The following is a 19760-nucleotide window of genomic DNA, read 5'->3' as shown; positions in this document are numbered from 1 at the left end:
GGATACACCTAAAATGTACTCTGGCACCTAAGACTCTTCTAGGAACACTGAGGAAGCAGGGGTGGAGAGATTTGCAAGAACCAGAGTTCCTGTGAGATTGTGTCTTACAGTAACGGCAGAAGCTACATCCATAAGCTGTCCCAAACACGACTGCCTACACATGAACTGAACAAAGACTACACCAATGGACACGCCACAGTGGATAGGGGAAAGGCCATGAGTCCTCAACCCTCCCCAAAGAACTACAGCAACTGAGGAAAGCTCAGGGTGGGAGAGGCAATCGTCCCCAGAGAAGAGCACAGCAGTTGGTTTTCCCGTGCGAATGGTCAGCCTCGAGAGCACACATACAACTACCGTTCTATGAACCGAGCAGGCTATATTTAGGGACACATATGTATATACATAGGTGCATACAATAACAGTTAGTGGGAAGGGGGCTGTGGATTTGAAGGAGAGTGGGGGGAGCCTATGAAAGGGCTTGGAAGGGGAGAAAGGGAGGGAGGGATGTGACCTATTCTAATCTCAAAGACAAAGTAAAATAAATAAACCTTGAATACAAAGAATCTCTTATTATTTCCCCAAACTATGCCTTTTGGTGACATTTGATAAATACAGAGCAAAGCTGTTTTGAGGGACAGACAAACAGACATATACACACATACAACAGACACACAAGCACCACTCACAGGCATCAGGGGTAGACAGATTACATACACACAACAGACAGACAGACACACAGACCAGTAAGTATGGAGTACAGACAGATGGGAAACACAGACAAGAAGAAAATTCAAAGTTGGGCTCACTCTTGGTCAAACTGAAAAAACAGTCTTCATACTATAGATTTTTACATGTTTATTTAAACAATACATATAATATATAGTATATCAAATATATATGTCAATATATGAAAATTTATTTCTTCTTTCCCAGCTCCTCCCAGATCTTCCCCACCTTCTCACCCACCCATCTTCATGTTCTCTCTCTCTCTCTCTCTCTCTCTCTATCACTTTCTCAAAAAATCTCCAAAACAAAAAACAAATCATGGAAATTAAAATAAACAAACAAAAGTAATATGAAAATCATCAAAACCATCAAAACAAATTTAAAAAGTTGTCATAAAAAAGTCCCTGTTGTGTATTGGCATGTGGCCTGCCCTGGTCGTTGATACATCCAAGAACACTCCATTAGAGAAAATTGATTTTGCCTTTCTCAGCAGGTAGTAATTGCAGATAGCTTTTTGATGAGGGGTGGGACTGTGTCCACTTCCCGGGTCTCTTGCTTGTTGTCCCAGTCTCTGTGATTCTGTTCATCTGTCCTGCTGTGTCTAGAAGAGGTTGTGTCCTTAAAAGTTGTCTGTCTCCTTTAGCCCTTACAATCTCTCTGCCTCTTCTGCATATACTCATTCTTATTTTCCTACATATGTAGATATAGGTGTCTCTCTTTGCATGTGTGTATAAAAATCACTCCAGTGTCCTTATTTTGGGGAAAATGAATTCCCTGTTTTAAACAACTTTATCTCAACTAAATTTAAGCCTTAAGGTACAAACATAAAATTAAATTAAATGTTAAATTGGATTAAAACCTTATTTAAACTGAAACTTAAAAATATAGTTTTCAAGCTGGGTGTGGCGATGCATGCCTTTAGTCCCATCACTCTGGAGGCAGAGGAAGGAAAATCTCTGGGTTTGAGGTTAGCCTGGTCTACAGAGAAGGTCCAGGCTAGCCAGGGCTACCCCAGCAAGTCCTGTCTCCAAAAGATGTGTGTGTGTATGTGTATATATATGTCTCTGTGTGTGTGTGTATTACATGTGAGTGTTTATGTATGTATGTATATATATATATATATATATATATATATATATATATATACATACACATATATTCTTTATAATAGTAGCTGCTACTATAGATTGACTGATGATAACACTATTGGACTGAGTAAATTATTACCATAAATGATTTTTACCACAAAGCTGTTATTTAAATTGACAGGACTTTCATAAAAGAAAAATGGTTTTTGAGCGATTCCAGTTTTGAATTGATTTCAGAGTCATAACGGACAGGCCATGGCTATATACAATGGTATTAGCATTGAAGACGTTCATCAGGAGCTCTGGCCTGAGACTCACACTGAAGGCACTACTTTTCCTCTGAACAGAATTCCATCTACCTGGCCTGGAAGGCCTCGGCGGCGACTTATCTCGGTTTAGCATGCAGTGCATATCCCCTTCATTAAAGGCAGCTAGCTTCAAGCTGGAGCGCCTACGCTGGCTAGAGGATTTGGATTAAATTCAAATTCAGACCAGCATCCGTACGCAGTAAACTTCAAGGGCCTGAGAAGAGCCAGGAGGCCTCCTGCAAAGCCCGTGGGCTGCTTATTCAAAAGCTGCAGCACAATATCCAAACTAATGAAGCTGGGATACTCTGCCCACTGGGCACACCTTCACACAGGAGGGGGCAGCCTGATACCTAATCACCCAACTGAGTATGGACTTAGTGCAGATGGTTCCCAGTATCTGACTGTGAGGCCTGCTTGCTCTGTGAGGCTCTCCTGAGTTCACAAAGCCTATTCTCCTAGCCTCCAAATCTCATCATCACCCAGCCTAGACATCGGGCACTCTGCTTCTGTGCTAAGGACCTGCCTCAAAAATGACACCAAAGCAGCTTCCAGCGAGAGATAGCTACAGGTCCATGGAGGTGTTGCTCAATTTAGTCACTGAATTATGGGGATGTCTTAGATAATAATAGGGGTGCCAAGATCAATTCCCAAGGTCAAGTGCATTTTATCAGAGGTGGTCTGATGGTCCTGACATATTAATAGACCATATTTCTTTGCATATTTCTTTAATCTGTAATATGGTGGCTGTTTTTTTTTAAAGCTGATAACACCACAGCCTCTTGTCCTTAAAGCTCATGTAGACAGCATAGGTGAGACCCAGAAGTACTCTTGGGTGCTTAGAGGCCTTGAGCTCCTGGAACCCTTTGCAGAGTGGGACAGAGTGCCTACAGCATCTGAAGAGTCACCCACAAGCTGGGTTCTCAGAGTCTAGCTCTCAGCTATGGCTCCTACGTTACAATGTCCTCTGGTAGCAAAGGCTTTGCAGTGACTCTTTCTCCCCATGGTCAAAGCCACTTGCTGCTTCCTGGGCTCTGTCACAACACAAAGTATCATAGAACATATGACTTGATTATGATTTTTTTCCTCTGCTAACTCTCTTGTTTAAAAAAAAAAACAAAAAACAGAAAACCCTGGCTGCTATGTGTCACAGGCACTCTCTGTAGACATGAGCTAAGTAAGTCGCTGTCCCAATGAAAAACTCAACATGCTAACTGAAGCTGCCACTCAAACTCAAGGAGCTGCACATTCTTCCTAAAATAAGGGTGCTATAACAGCTTCTTGCATGGGGTTTATAACTGCCCAAGATTTTTGTTTCCCAGTACCTAAGAAGCTACCCAGACTTGGAGAAAAATGGGGAAATGATAAATTCACTCTAATTGTATTATTCAAGTGCAAAATCAGCCTGACTATTTTAAAGAGTAATATGAGGTCACCTCTCCATGTTTATTCCAGGTGAGTCACTCAGCAGCAATGTTTAACCTACATCAGAACTGCAGCAACCATCCTCAGTGTATATCTGATGATAATCGGGATCCATCTTAGATTCTACTCCACGGCCCCTAACCAGACATTCTCAGAGAGTCTTAGGTAGAAATCACACTCTGCTCAGGGTTCGCTGTGCACTTGCTCAGAACGGCCCTTATCTCATGTGCTCTCTCTTCTACTGCGAGTATACCTCACCACGGTAGAGGGGAGGAGAAAGTCTGGGGGGCAGCACATTCACTCTGGGGTCTCTCTAGTGAAGGTCCTCTCCTTAAGTTTTTAGCATATAGTTATGTCAAGATATAGGTTTGGATGGCATCTAATAATCCATGGGATGCCAATGGAGAAGAGTTGCAGGAAAGAAATCTGCAGTGCGCTGGCAAACAGCTGCCCTGCTCTCGATGAGGTGACGTTCCACTCAGGGCACAGAAACAGCAGTGTGTTTGCTGTACACGGCTCCTTGGGAATCTCACAGTTCTACTGAGGAGTAACTCTCAGAACTGGAATGCATTCATGATACATGGTGTGACACTGTTCCACACATGTCTACAGCGGGGAATTATAGCCATGAATGACATAATCAGCACATCTGTTTGTCATGCCACCTAGGGCTTTCCCATGCATGTGTGTTATGATAACACAGAAGGTTCCCTCTTCTAGACTCTACATACACAGTCCTGTGATGTCAGCCTCTATCATAGCAAGGAGGATTCGACCCCTAGAACAGACTAACCACTACAGGTTATCTTCTCTAACCAACAAGCACCCCCATTTCTCTAACTCAACCCTGATGGTCACCATTCCACTATCAACTTCAAAAAGTCAACTTTTTAACCTTTCACACTGTCACAGCTTAGACCTGGACTATACCCCTGGGCTCATGTGTTGAAGACTCGCGTCCCAGTGCAGTGGTGTTCTAGGTGAGCCCTTTGAGAACTAACTGATGTAGGTTCTGGCCTCATGGAAAGAAACCATGGCTAAATAGGCTACAGGGAGGTAGCAGAATCTCCAGCATGATGGGGACATGTCACTGGAGGGCCATCATATCCTAAAAGACCCTTTCTCTCACATGGTTCAGAGGGTGCCATGGTGTGAGCAGCTTTCAAAGGACCACACCCTCCTGCCCTGATGCTCTACCTTGCCACAGAAACAACTGGACTGTGTGACCCTGGAGTGAGGCCTCTGAAGCCATGGGCCCAAACACATCTATTTGTAAGTCAGCTGTGATTTGTTACACCCAGGTAAAGGCCAAACTCAAGAGCATACAATACTTCTTTTCTGTGCCTGACTTGTCTAACTGAACAAACTGTCCATCCAAGATGTTATAAACAACTGAATTTCACCTTATCTATGCTGAATAGTACCTCTGTCTGTCTTTCTCTCACTGTCTTTCTTCTTCTTTCCTCCTTTTACACACACACACAGAGAGAGACAGACAGACAGGCAGACAGACAGGCAGAGAGACAGAGACCCCCTAGAAAAGTCATTGCTCTGCGAGACATAGGTAAAATGTTTTTATGGCTATACATTAAAGGAATAGCAAATGATAAAGGAGATGAAAAGAATCCAGTCATCTCTCTCCTTCCACACCCTACTGATTCAGAGCAAACCCATCTAGAATCTACAGAACCTACTTGGTCATCAAAGGTCATGATTTGGGGATCATCTTTCTGAACCAAGAAATCTATAATACTCATCACAGCAAGCTTATCTACAACTCTATTCCCACAGCTCACCCACTGCAGATGGTCCTTAGGCTAAGAAGTGCCCTGTTCATATCCGTTTTCCCTACACCTAAAATGATACCCAATAAACAGACTTGGCATAAAGAACGGAAGCTGGCTGATCACTGGTAATAAAGAAATGTATAATGAAATGAATCATGGGAGCTACTGAGCCCCATCACTTCTCAGTCTTTATTCTGATCACTGAGACTGTCAAACTGCTTTGACACGGAGGCCCTGTGCCCCATTTTGTGGAGCAGGTCTTAGGATTCAGTGACATTCCCCCCACCCCCAGGTCTTCAGGTAATAAAGGGGGAAGGCTGGATTCTAACCAAGCTTATTCAACTCATCTGCTATGTTTGCTGAAGTAAGATGGAGGTAGTCACCATCCTAACATGGAGGGAGAAGGGGCTCAGGAGCTGCTGATCCTCAATGGATGAACTATGGACAATTGATAGGCTCTTGGGAGGAAGAGTTGGTTTTCTTTAAGGGTAAGGCTCCTGGTAGATTGGGTACCCTCTGGTGGGTGGCCTCATATCCAGTATACAGACAATCAAGTTAAAAATCAATGAGAATGGGGGGAGGAGAGAGAGAGAAAGAGACTAAAAAGCCCAACAAACCTCAAAACAAAGGCTTTCCTCTATAGACACACATACAAGCAGTTACCAAATGTTAAGGTCAAAAAATGTTAAAAATAAGAACAGAAAGCCAGAGAGGTTATATTTTATGGAGTCTCATTCCTAGTTAAGGCAAAGTTGGAACACTGGTTCCCAGCTGCTGGTGCAACTCTTTGCACTACATGTGGAACTTGTGATTGCTCCAGGGAAGGTGATGGTTTCTGACAGGAGTCCAGGCAGAGAGAAGAGGCATCAGAAGTGATTTTACAATGGAACCAGTGTCTGCACCACCAAGTCCATAGTGCCTTGGTGACCAATGTCACCAAGTGCCTTTGGTGGCTTTCTCTCCTTAACAATCTACTTTCCTTCCAGTTTCCAGAAATTTCTCAGTGAACCTATCTAAGAAGACTCTGGGTTCTCCTTGAATCATGTCACGTTTGCTTATCTGCTAAAGAATTGTACATTCTAGTATAGTTAAGGACCATTCTAAACATGGCTCCCCTTTGGTGCAGTCACCAAAGGGTCCTGGTATCTGTTTTCTCTGCACCAATGAAGAGGGGAAGAAATATTTAGCTCAGATTTTAGAAAACCAGCCATCGATTTGATTTGCCTTTGGAACTCCAAGCCCACCATGCAGGCATCATGCCACACACCACAGGCACCTTCCTGTGCCTGACTCACAGGGCCAGCATTTGCCAGCCTTTGTCAGTTGCTCACTTACTTCTAAACTCATAACCCAAGCTCTGAGTCATTAGATCACAAGATCAGCCCTGGGGGAGGGGAATCCAATAATTCTGTGATGGGCTTGTCTCCTTCCAAGGTCGTCCTCCACAGAGAGATACCCTCAATCATGCAACACTCTGATCACTGCTAATGAAATGGAGCAATTGGAGAGAAAGCAACACGGTAAATCCACATCCACAGCAACATAGGACCCTGGGGAGGAGGGGTCCTCCTGTCAGCCATCATATGAGAAGAGAAAAGGTGTCTGAAACCCAAGTTCATAACCATAAACACGGCAGCGAGGATAGCTCATAAGAGATAGACCTGGTCACACCATCTGTCCTTTCAAATGCCATTACAACTGCTTTGTTCCCTGTGGAATAGCTTCTGGCACGTTCCATGGACATGGTGGCAATTTCACGCAGGCTGTGATTTCCTTGAGGTTAGAATGCCCGCCATCTTCTCTTTTCCTTGCAGTTTCTTGTGCACACAACAGAGCTGTGAGAACACAGTCTTTGGGAGAGTCAGGAGCATCTACACTCAGGCAGAAGACAAAGACAGGGGCCCCAAAGGATACAGAGACATGGGGTAGAATGTAACTCAAGAGGTTGCTTCTCCCAAGCTCTGAAGCCCTACTGTTTAAATGGGGGCTGTTGCCCTAGTCTCCTGTCTTCTCCAAGAAGGTCTCAGACAAGTGATCAATGCAAGTCTCCCTGAAGTCACATGAGAGGTAGGGCTGGGGTTCCCACAGGACTGTGGGAAGCTGCCAAGGGTACCCATAACATGAATGCTTTCTTGATTTTCAAAGAGTCCTGGCACCCGCTACAGTGTCTGCCAATGGGAAACATAAGGTATTCAGCTGACCAACGAAAGGGAAATGAGTTATAAGCTGAAAACACTCAACTTCCTCTGGCATCTCAGTCTCAGGTGCACTGAAGTTCTAGATGTTTCTGAGACCTGAAGAGCCCAGGATTCCTTCAAGGGTGTTAGCTAAGCCAATCAGCAAAGTCATGCTCAGTCGGAAGAGCTTCATGCATCCCCTAGGATGTCAAGGACCATGACTGGGTTCCTTCCAAAGTGGCCACCTCTGACACAAGAGACAGATGTCATATCCTGCACTGAACTTCTCTCGAGGGACACTGTGTTGTGCATTGTTTTGGAGCTGGTCATGAATTACTGGGAGTTTCTCTAATACTTATTCTTTATTGTTCAGTGCATCGATTCTGAACATATTTCCTAAATGGAATTCAAAATTGCAGCAATCAGACATAGTAATATCAACAAGAAAATGGACGGTACTGCAACTGCAGCCATACCCATCCTGAGACCCGGTACTCAGCTCACCCAGGGGTTGTAATGTTCCTGAGCAAACGGAAGGAAAAACAGCCTTCATGCCAGCTGACTGTCTACATCTCAGCTACTGGATATTATTTATAAAAAGGAAGAAACTCAAAAATTAGGGCTCATTTGTGCATTTACATCATTCAGCATAAATGCATAATTGTCCCAGTCTCAGACACCAGATGGTATGTGCAATTCATTCGTGCTTTTGCTTTATCTTATCACATTTAATCTGTGGCTCTGACCAATTCTAAACGTAACACTTGCAGAAATTGCCTTGGTTGATAGCAGAAGCAGGTACCTTAGCTATACCCATTTTCTCAGAAATATACAGCGATGAGGCGGAATGACTGGGCCGGGCACTGTGTGGGGAGGTATACAGTTGGAAAAAAGAAAAGACATTGCAAATGCTGTGCTGAACTCAGTAGGCAGCACCTCTATGCTCCCATAGGTGCTACTGGAAGAAAGATGGAAGCAATGTGTATTCAGTGCACCATACAGAGGTGTGGCGTGGATCCATGCAGTAGGGCACATCCACGGTGCAGGAGCACACAGGAAAATGCACGGGGCATGAGACTGTGCTGACCCAGAAGTCCTTTCCTAGACCATTGTGCTTTCAACAGAAAGGTGTGCCCTCTACTGCGTGTGCAAACACTAACCTCTGCTGAGACGGTGTATGCAAAGAGCTCTGTGAATCCTCATGGCTCTTTATAAACACTCATACACAAACACACATGCATACATACATACATACACACACATACGTACATATACACATACATGCACATACATATACATATGCATGCGCGCGCGCACACACACACACACATACATTCCTTCATCACCTCTTCTATTCTTTCTTTAATCATAAAAACCTTAGCATACTGCACCTGGGAACAAGAGTTCAGCCTCTGGTAACCTGAGAATGGACAATATTTACCAAATAGCTATGTGGGTTAGGATGACAAGCCAGTCCAAAAGGTGACAACTTTGGACATGGAAGTTACCCTGTCAGCAATAAGGAACCTGGATAAAACTGGAGGATTTATTTCAGCTGACCTACACTTCAGAAAAAGTGGCTTACAGTCAGCCTTAGAGAGGTCTATCTGAGCAAGAAGAAACTTTACCAAAGTAAATCAAGAGATTCTACGTTCCACCTTGGCCAGGGAACCCCGAGGGATTCTGCCACGGCTTCCATGTTAGAGTTCCCACCAAAATCGTGAGCAAATGTTTAGATGCGTACTTGCTAAATGTCACATGGGCTGTTAATTCATAAAAGTGAGACCAAAGGACCAGGCAGGTACTTGTCGGACAGTGAACAGGTGACAGGGTCCACCAGGGCTGCTGGCCACAGAGCATGTGTGAGTTTCTCTTGCCTACATTCTAGTAATGGTCTTCCTTCTGAAAGGCCCTGGGTCCTTCTGAGGCCGTCTCCTCTCAGAACGATTGTTCTGCCTCTTCATCGCTGCAACTGCTTTTCCTTGTCGGTTATGCTGAGTGAATTGTAACATGTAAAACTGGTTCTGCTCTTTGGAGCTGTATCCTTTAATCAACAAGTAAATCTTCAAGTGACTCAAGTAACTCTGACTAAGCATTTACTGTTGCTGGTTTTCTGCTACTATCCTACACCCGCCCCCTTTTTATTCTGTTTCCAGTGGAAATTGTGCCATTCCACCCCAAGCCCCACCCCCAGCCTCTCTATGCAGGTGTTACTACACTCCCTCTCTCTGGTATCAACTTGAAGGTAAAGAGCCACAAGGACTGGTATCTGCATTCTCTTCGCTTGATTCAACTGTATCTCTTTGTATCACATTCCACAGCTTCACTGTGAGGTCATCTGAAGGTTGTTATTTGGTTGCAGCTTTGGGAACTTCAAGATCAAGGTAGCAACAGGCATCTTTATTTCTGAGGAGAAAAAAAAATCTCAGCCCTGGATACACTGACTACCTCTCCCGGTTTCCCTTCCTCGGCAGCTTCTTGCAGTATCCAGATACATTACAGCATCCTTAGATTACCCTGTATCCTTTCTATGCCAAGCTCTAGGCAACAGGCTCACACCTGCTTTCCAGTTTACTGATTCTCTCTTCAGCTCCACCCACTCCACCTTACAACTCCCACTGTCACTAATCTAAGCGGTTTGGCTCATTTTTCTTTATTTTGTTTTGTGGCCATTGTATACAAGCTGTTTCTTACTTACATGGGGGTTCCTTTTAGTTTTGAAAACCCACTTGATCATTTCAAACATACTCGGTATCCATGAAAGTCTCTTTCAGGTCGGTTGGTTGTCCACTGTCGCCTCTTCACCCCCTTGAAGCACATTCACATGCTGTACAAAACTCTCCTTTGCTTTGGGGGGGGGGACAGCTTGTAGGGGAGGGGCTGTGGTTTTGATCCAGAGCACTGGGTCCTGACAGTGTCTAAACAGCTTTCACATGAATTTCAACCCATTTCTCTTCCACCATACAGGGGAGGGATGCAGACTGTGCCCTTGCTGAGGTCCCCATTTATGGTGAATAGTGTGTTCTATCAACAGAATAGTTACAACCTTGGGTATGTAACAAGCATGTGCTCCATCTACCCTTGGCCAGTGTTTTCACAGTTCTTTTCTTATTAGGGGGAAAACTTCTGACTGTCTAGGTTTGCACAGAGGGCGCTCGTCGGCCCTGTCTTTTTCACCCAGTGTTACAAGGCATGGGACATGCATTGCATCTACGCACCCTGGACCTTACATCCGTTCAGTCCTCAGTCTCAGCTTGTTCTCTCTCTCTCTCTCTCTCTCTCTCTCTCTCTCTCTCTCTCTCTCTCTTTCTCCTCGCACTGCTGCACTGAAAGCACTTTTTTGAGGGGGGGGCGGCGTTCCTTGGGAAAAGGGCCCTTCTGCATCAGCCTAGGTTTCCTCAGTCCTGACCTCCTTCAGTACAGACCTGTATGAGGACAGCAGCCGACATCCCCCTCCCCCACCATCTCCCCATCCGAAGGTTCTTTCAGTTTTGCACTAAGTGACTATCTCATGTTCCTGGAAGACAGGTTGGCTAGCAGAGGCCCCAGTTCCTAGGCAACACTAATTCTTTTGGAGTGCCCGGCTCACGTCGAGAACTTAATAAGAGCTGGTTATAGTCTCTTCACTCTCCAAGAACAGCAGTCAGGAAAGGCCACTGTTATCTGGAGCTCAGAATTAAAAGGTACACCCTTAAAGAGAGCACGAACATAGCAATCATAGCCTTCTCTCTCCAGTAAGGCAGAACGGGCTGTGGGTGGGACAGAAATGCCTCTCTGTCCATTTTTTCAGAGAGCACCTGACTCATTATCTCCATTGTTTAGAAGTCTTGGAAACCCCAGGGTGACACCCATTTGCTGAGGTGGCAAGCAGTGGGGGGATTTCCTATTGTTCAGAGTCACTTATGGGGAAAATCTTGAATTTCTTGTACTTAAAAAAAAATCAAGAGCATAATGCTCCTACGTACATTACTTCTTAGTCATGCTTTATAAGGGGAGAGAAGCAGAAAAAAAAAGAGTCTATATGTCTAAGCAAAATTCTCCAAGTGATGTGCACTTCTGTGTGTTTGAAAGATCAAAATGGTGATGGTGATGATGGTGGTGTTGATGGTGATGGTGGTGTTGATGGTGATGGTGATGATGGTGGTGGTAATGATGTGATGATGGTGGTGATGATGGTGGTGTTGATGGTGATAGTGGTGGTGATGATGGTGATGATGGTGGTGGTAATGATGGTGATGATGGTGGTGTTGACGGTGATGGTGGTGTTGATGGTGATGGTGGTGATGGTGATGATGGTGGTGTTGATGGTGGTGATGGTGATGATGGTGGTGTTGATGGTGGTGATGGTGATGATGGTGGTGTTGATGGTGATGGTGGTGATGGTGATGATGGTGGTGTTGATGGTGGTGATGGTGATGATGGTGGTGTTGATGGTGGTGATGGTGATGATGGTGGTGTTGATGGTGATGGTGGTGGTGGTAATGATGGTGATGGTGGTGATGGTGATGATGAAGATATAAAGAAGATCCTTTACCATAAGAGTTTATAGATTGTTTTTAAAACTTAAATTTTACCTTTGGTCTAGAAATTTCCACAAAGAACATTTCCAAAATGTAGACTTACATGACCACCACCGGCCACTCCACCTTATGCTCTAAAGAATGCTTTGTGCTAAACCCCATCTGCTACCCTTTAGAATAGTCCTGCATGTAAATTTACTTCGTAATAGTCTGGCTTTGCACTGTAGTTTGTTTACATGGTGTGAGCCTACGGAATCTCTGAGAACACCCGAGTAGATCTGACAGGTTCTCCCAGCCTGTCATTACAAGATTTCTCAGTCAAACCCTAAACTGTAAACAGACAAATCCATGAACCTACATACGGGCCGCCTCGTCCAGTCGTGTCCACGTCTTTCACTGGGCTCTTGTTAAGAGAGGCAAAAGGCCTCACACTCACCCTAATAAAGCTGGAAATCAGGGATGTGCTCTTATTCTCGTGTATAAAAAAGACAGATCAGAGTCACATGTAGATCTTGATACTTCATGGTGAGCTAACAGGCGGTGGGAAAGGCAGTGGAGGCAGTCTGAACCTTAGGTCTTTAGGTTGGTGCTGTGTGTCAACAACTGAGGTTGTTCCCAGTGCGCTGGCTCCTCTAGGGGAGGCCTCTTTCCATGGTAACACATTGCAGGGTCACCCTCCTGACAGAGGCAGACCCAGGACAATCAAGCTGCCCTGCACTCAGGTTCACCCCACGGCTGCCGGCCAGGATTCACAGCTGAGCCAGCTCTCTGTTCTTGCTAGGGAGAGGATATATATTTAATACCTCATTACATACATAGCCCCCATGATGCAGAACTTCATAGTATAGGCCATGCGGGCAGTTTGCATATTGAAGCCCTGATCTGCATTTTGCATTTGATTAAAAATGTTGGGTTCTCTGAGAAAACCCAACCTTGGCTTAGTCATTGCAGAGACTGCAGCTGTAGGATTCCGAGACCCCTCAGTCAACTCTGCTCTGACTCGCATTTGTTTGACAGATACTATCTTCTGAGATGATGCTAATTATTCTGTTTCTATGAAGAAACAGCTCTCTCCAAAAGACCCAAGCATTAAAATGCAAATAGGTGTTTCCCACTTCGCTGGTTAGCCAGGAAAGGCTGTTAACAGCTTTCTGACGGGAGGGGAAGCCACCTCAGCTCAGTGTTTCAACTCTTCCAGCCCCTTCTAGGAGGTGGGCTCAGCTTTGAGCCTCATACTGCAGAGGCCTCTGGCTCTGATCCCTTCAGTGTGGTGGCATTCATAAGTTAACGCAGGGACACCGCTAAAGAAATCACTGAACAGAAAAAAGAGCTGATTCTAGATTCCACTCACTGTACAGGGCCAGCTCTCACTTAGACTAATTACTTAAATGATTTAAAAACCTATGAATATTTATATGCCGGTGCTTCCGAATCACAAAGCACAGCTGAGCCCAGGCAGCCCCTCACCCTTTCTCTTGTTCAGAAAAGTTATACTTGCACAACTGAATCAACTCCTGGGGGGACCTTGGAGACATCTCGCCTGGAAGGCAAGAGCATTTCATGAAGACTAGACGGGGACCTCCACCTTATCAGGAGGTTCCTCCTGACCTCTCAGTTTCTACCTCTCAGACAGCTGGGGCTACTCTTCCATGGGGTCCAGCCTGGCTCCTCTTTAACGTTTACCAGCTGATCCATCCTAGAGTAAGACACACTGTAGCGATACACTGTAGCTTGTGCTGACAAAATTTGTGATGTGGATGTTAAACAAGGACGAGCATGGGGTGTCTGGGACAGAGATGGGGGACCTAACCCTTCAGCAATGAAGTGTTGGGACACCAGCTCTCACAGTGAAGAGACTTGGGTCCTTCCTAGACATAGTATCAGGTCCCTGGAAATTCTAAAAAGGAATCCACACCCCTTCTGGGCTCCCATGCCACCTGTCATGATCTAGCCACCCGATAGCCCACGCCTAAACTCCAAAACATGTTTTCCTTCAATCAGAAGACGCCCTTGGGGACTACACACTGCACAGAGTACCACACAGAGTACACTATCCCCAGTCAACGGCAGACTTGTGTTATAAGAAAAGGCAAATGAAACCCATCAGAATTTGATCAAGCTGTGACCTAGGAGGTTTACGTCCTGTCCCCTCTACAACTCCCAGCATGCAGGAATCTTCAACAGGAGGTGGGGAAGGGGACATTGAACCTGAAGCCAGAGCGCAGTGACTACTCACAGGCTGGGAACAACACAGAAAAGATGTAATGATCAGAAAGGATAGAGCTCCCAGTGCCACCAAGGGCCATAAGATGGTGGGGAGCCTCACAGCAGCCCGAGGACAGAGCGTTGTCCCTCTGAAGGTTACACTTTTCTCATAACCCAGAAAGACCAGGGACAGAAGGACTTATGCAAAGCCACCAGACTTTATCACCACCGAATTCGTGTTATGCACTCGTGCGTTTAGTGACACAAAAAGCATTTGGAAAACTTTGTCAAAATACTCCTTTGCCACTGAAGAAATTGCCTACAGGTCAGGATTTTCAGATTAGCTTGGTACTTGAGCTGTTTTCTCTTTTGCAGGGGACTCTGTTCAGGTGCTCTGTCTTCAAGGCACTGAAGTCTTTTGACACTGAGGTTCCTGTGCCAGTGTTAGGAATATCATATTAGGAGAGGGAATAGGGGCTGGAACATGACCCCAAGGCTGCTCCTGAGCGACTGTGTCTCCCTCGAACCCCAAGGGTGGCTAGTTTTGCAGCTGGTATGTCTCTCGAAAACACACAAAACCATAACCCAACTTTGGGAGGAGGGGCAAGACAATGGCATCCACATTTTCTTTCTCCTTCATCGTACCACTGACAAGCGCCATGTAAATCTGCCTTTACTATTTGGAAATGTCATTTTGACTGAGTGTCGTCTCAGGAGCCTCGCTCTGGAATGTCTAGACCAGCATGGGACCTGGCTGCTGCTTCTGTCCGGATGGTCAGCTTGTGCTTCCTGGCACATCCCCTCAGGTTCAGTCATTGGCAACTAGGAGTAATTTCACAAAGCCTCATCTGAGGTGAGCTTTGTCGGGAGCTCTGAGTTGTATTTTCAAAGCTAGCAAATGCATATCGACATCTGTTATCTGGAGAAAAGCAGTTGAAAATTTCTAAGTACAGTAAACAATAAGAAGAAAATACGGCCAACGGGTCACCATGCTGATTTCAGAAGAAATTCATGCCTGATGCTCACGCATGAATTCTCGTCGACTGTTCTGTTTCTTCTCACCCACGTTTCTCATCGACTACCACAAAGAATATACTCTCAACTCCAAAACTGTCCAACCAATTCATCCGTTGCAGCAGGCTGTCACTGCCAATCCAACTCACAAGACACGGCGGTACCCTGCCCACCAGAGCAGACATGCAGTACTCACCTTCTGGCTCTCCACAAAGGGTGCACTGAGACTCTGTGGAGAGAAGAGAGAGAGAGGAGTTAGTCGTGAGCATGACAGCACACTGCTCTTGAATGTAGGCAGCCACAGTAGCCTCACACAGCTGGAGTTTCTCTGCCCAGACCCCCCTCACCCCTGAGACCTTAGCACAGAGCTGCCCTGACCCAGCCGTTCAGCAAGTTTTATCTAAAACCTGGACTTGCAAATGCCTTGAGCATTCGACTTTATTAAGATAACAACCTCTCTGTCATATGCATAAGTGCACACCAAATCCATTTTCATAACTGCGCAGGGCTCAATGCTTTCAAGCTACTTAGAGGACATTGGGAGGGTGGTGTTACCACTTTCAATAGCTGGATGACAGACGATGGCTCTGTTAGAATTTACAGTCAGCATGACCTTCAGAGGCAGAAAGTATATCACATCTCAATAAAGACACCCACATCCACCAATACTGATTGATTTCTTCATAAATCAGCTCAAGGCTCCATAGTTGGATCTATAGAATGGACAGAGAGGCAGAGGACATTGTATCTGCAGGATATTCCCAGTGGGAAGTCACAGCCCCTACAGTATAGATACATACGTAGGAACACTGGTCACAGCTTACAGTCCAGAGTTAACCAGAAATAGACACATTCTCCATTCCCAGAACTCTAGGACACGAGAAAGCCATAGGCCTTCCTGGAGAACAGGGGAAGCTTTCAGACTTTGACTCTCTGGCTCACTATAGGGTATATACTGTAGGGTATATAGCATAATGGTATTAGATTGCCCCAAGCACACATAGGGTAATAAGACATGGTGACCTAAATAGAGCCAGGCAGAGTCTGGGATGCACAGGCATGGTGACTCCTGTACCACTCAGTCATATGCATTGTCTCATGCTGACATAGAACCTGTGTGCACCCAGACACACATAAGAGGGCACCCAAGGTATGGTGACTTCTGTCTCTCCCTAGACAATGTTGGACTACACAGGCATGGTGATGACTACATGCTCACCCACACACTTCGGGGTGTGTAGACATGGTAACCCAGCATGTATCCAGACGCATGCATCAGAAGTACAATGGTATAGTGATCTGTGTTTGTGGTATAGTGATCCATGGGACCCCCGTGGTAGTCAGAAAAGCAGAGGGTCACTGTGTGAAGTGTCTTACTGCCCACATGTTTGTAGTGTGGGAGCTTCAGAAGAAGATCTGACAGGGGTCCCACAAGCCTCCCTGGAAACAGAAGGTAAAACTTACACAGAGGCAGTCCACACATATGCTTGGTGCCATCAGTAGGGGCAATGTCACGGAGGCAAAACCATAGCCTGTTTTCAGCAGGAACACTCAGCCTCAGCACCAGTCCCAGAATGCAGGGCTAAGGAGCTCTCTTGGGCTGGGCCTCTGTCTTACTAAAGCATGTATAGGCTTATGCTAGCCTAGCTCCATAGAGGGGATAGAGTGTTCACTGCAAGCTCTACAGCCTGAGGTCAGGTTACCAGAACCTAAATAAAAGCCAGAGCAGTAGCACACCCACCTTTAACCTGCACAGAAGATGAGGGGTGTGGAGAGGGATCATGGGGCAATTAGCCTAGCACACCCAGTGCGACCAACAAGAAAGACCCTGTCTCAAACATGGTGGAAGGTGGGGGCCAACAGTAGGTACTGGCCCTCAGTCATATATTTATGTGAGCGCACACGCATGTGTGTGCACACATACACACAGAGACACACACAGAGACACATAGACACACACACAGAGACACACATATACACATACATGCATACATACATACATATGCATGCACACACACAAAGACAGACACATACCCACATATAAACACACATATACATACATGTACACACACAAATACATGCAAACACACACAGAGACACACAGACACACACACACACACACACACACACACAAACTATGCTTCCAGAGTTTTTTTTAAGATCCCACAGAAAAGAAGCCCCTCAACTTGAGTACCACAAGAACTTCACATGGTGCCTAGGAACACAATACTGAGCATACACAGGTAACAGTCATGCTGGCACCCAGGCCTCTGGGGAACAGAGAACAAGGCAGCAGTGTCCTCCCTAGGACACTCAGCATGGGTACCTAGGGCCTTATGCACTGGAAAGCAACATCTGGTCTAACCTTCAGTAAGAAACAACCCATCCCCTGCTCTGTGGGCCTGATGTCAATGCTGCTGCTCTCCTAGTGTGCGAACTACACCCTAGTCCTGGCTCTATGCTATGAACTACAATTCCCAGAATCCATGCTGGCATCAATCCATGATTAGGATCTTTCCACAGAGAATTCATCTCATCCCAGCTGGCACACTGGCACAGCACAGTAAGGTTCCTTATCACGAATTCCGACCGACAAGTCAAAGGTCACCCAGAGGCCTCCAGAACAGAGGTCCCAGGTACCAGCTCAGCCGGTGTCCCAACAAAAGCCTTGAGCAGGTGCCATTCCGAGCTGAATCATTAGTGCCTCTACACCTCATGCTTTAAAGTATCATTTCCAGGAAGATGACAGGGACAGGTGATTACGCTCATCACTCCTGAGTATATTTACCTGTGTTGCTCCATGAAAGCTCAGCTGGCCTCTGCAGCTATAGCACCAACTGACAGTGGCCAGGCCTGATGGTACTTTTCATCAAACACAGTTTGAAGTTTGACGAGAGTCCCTGGTTCCAATATTTGGAGGTTACTAGTGCAGGCATTACATACTGACATGAAGGAACTATAAAAGCCCAGGAGAGAAGGCATACTGGGTCCAGGCCTGACTCTTCAGGGTCACATTCTCTGGACAGCAGCATCATGACTGTCAGAAACATTTGGAATAACCACATGATTCATGATTCTAGAACGTCGAGCTGACTACATCTGATTGTTGGAAGTCTGGTGAAAGGGTCGTATAGCTTCCAGGGAAATGCCCCAAAGGCACCAAGGACTTCACCAGCATAGACCAATGAGACTTTCAACACACTACATGTACTGGCTAGTTTTGTGTCAACTTGACACAGCTGGAGTTATCACAGAGAAAGGAGCTTCAGTTGAGGAAATGCCTCCATGAGATCCAGCTGTAAGGCATTTTCTCAATTAGTGATCAAGGGGGAAAGGCCCCTTGTGGGTGGGACCATCTCTGGGCTGGTAGTCTTGGTTTTATAAGAGAGCAGGCCAGGGGAAGCAAGCCAATAAAGAACATCCCTCCATGGCCTCTGCATCAGCTCCTGCTTCCTGACCTGTTTGAGTTCCAGTCCTGACTTCTTTTGGTGATAAACAGCAATGTGGAAGAGTAAGCTGAATAAACCCTTTCCTCCCCAAGTGCTTCTTGGTCATGATGTTTGTGCAGGAATAGAAACCCTGTCTAAGACACTACACAAAATCTCCAGGCCTGGGCAGGTGGGCTGAGCTGTTATGAGGACGAAATCAAATGAGTCTCACATGGCACAGTGCATGGTGGGGCCAGTACAGGACCTTAGCTTACTCAATGGCAGCTTGTGTTCCTGGTGGGGGAGGGGGAGTGCGGCAGCTCTTGCTTCCCATCCTTCCCTGACCCTCCAGCCTCGGCCTTTGGCTTCCTCAAGCCCAAAGGGTTGACTACCAGAGGAAGCCATGATGATGAACAGTTCCCCTTGGGATCCAGTATGACAGGGTTAGCCCTGTGGCCCTTCTTCCAAAGAAACGCCTGCTTTAAAATATGCTGGATATAATGAGAATTGATCTGGTTACACTGAAAAATTCATCTCCATTACTGAACTCATTTAAATAAGGAGACAACTCTACAAATTTATGTCAATTAGCACAGATGGAGAGATCTTCCCGGGATTTTATGTGTGTCCTACACGCACCTGCGCCATTCGCAGACCCTTGAGAAGCCGCTTATTCCCAGAACTGCGGAGCATGAACAGCCAGAGCCAAACTCACCGCTCTCTGGCATATGGTAAGTACCTTATTTTAATCTCCCAGGAAAGAAGGAACCACCTCTGGGAGCCGCAAGAGCACCTGCCTCCGGAAGGAACTTTAAATGCACCCACATATTTTACCAGAGACCCCTTCCAACTCTGTATGGGAAGGAGCAACACACAGGCCTTCTCCACGCTTCGTCCTGGCGAGAGTCCCTAGACACCTGCTCTCTCCTGACTGCCGAGGCAGCTGGGGTTGGAAGTGCAGGTGGTGGTAGCCGAAGGGATGGGATGGGAGGGATAAAGCGGCTCTGTCCTGCCCCAAGCCCCTCAAGGAAAGAACCCATATTTGCAGGAAAGCCACTGTGCATAGCTGCCGAATCGCAGGCAAT

General features: G+C 46.0%; 1 protein-coding gene across 8 annotated transcripts in view; it reads right to left on the bottom strand.

Moving 5' to 3' along the window:
• Positions 1-19760, bottom strand: part of Dlgap2 (DLG associated protein 2) — a 757651-nt gene that overhangs the window by 306922 nt on the left and 430969 nt on the right. For all 8 annotated transcript variants that reach the window (XM_006508783.4, NM_172910.3, NM_001145965.1 and 5 more), the window contains one exon: positions 15444-15476. In XM_006508783.4, the coding sequence (XP_006508846.1) occupies positions 15444-15476 (33 nt within the window). The remainder of the gene's footprint in view (positions 1-15443; positions 15477-19760) is intronic.

The sequence above is a fragment of the Mus musculus genome, chromosome 8 (assembly GCF_000001635.26).
Source record: "Mus musculus strain C57BL/6J chromosome 8, GRCm38.p6 C57BL/6J".
In the NCBI taxonomy this organism is placed as follows: Eukaryota; Metazoa; Chordata; class Mammalia; order Rodentia; family Muridae; genus Mus; species Mus musculus.
Note: the sequence above shows the minus strand (reverse complement) of the source record. Positions and strands in the feature narration are given on the sequence as shown.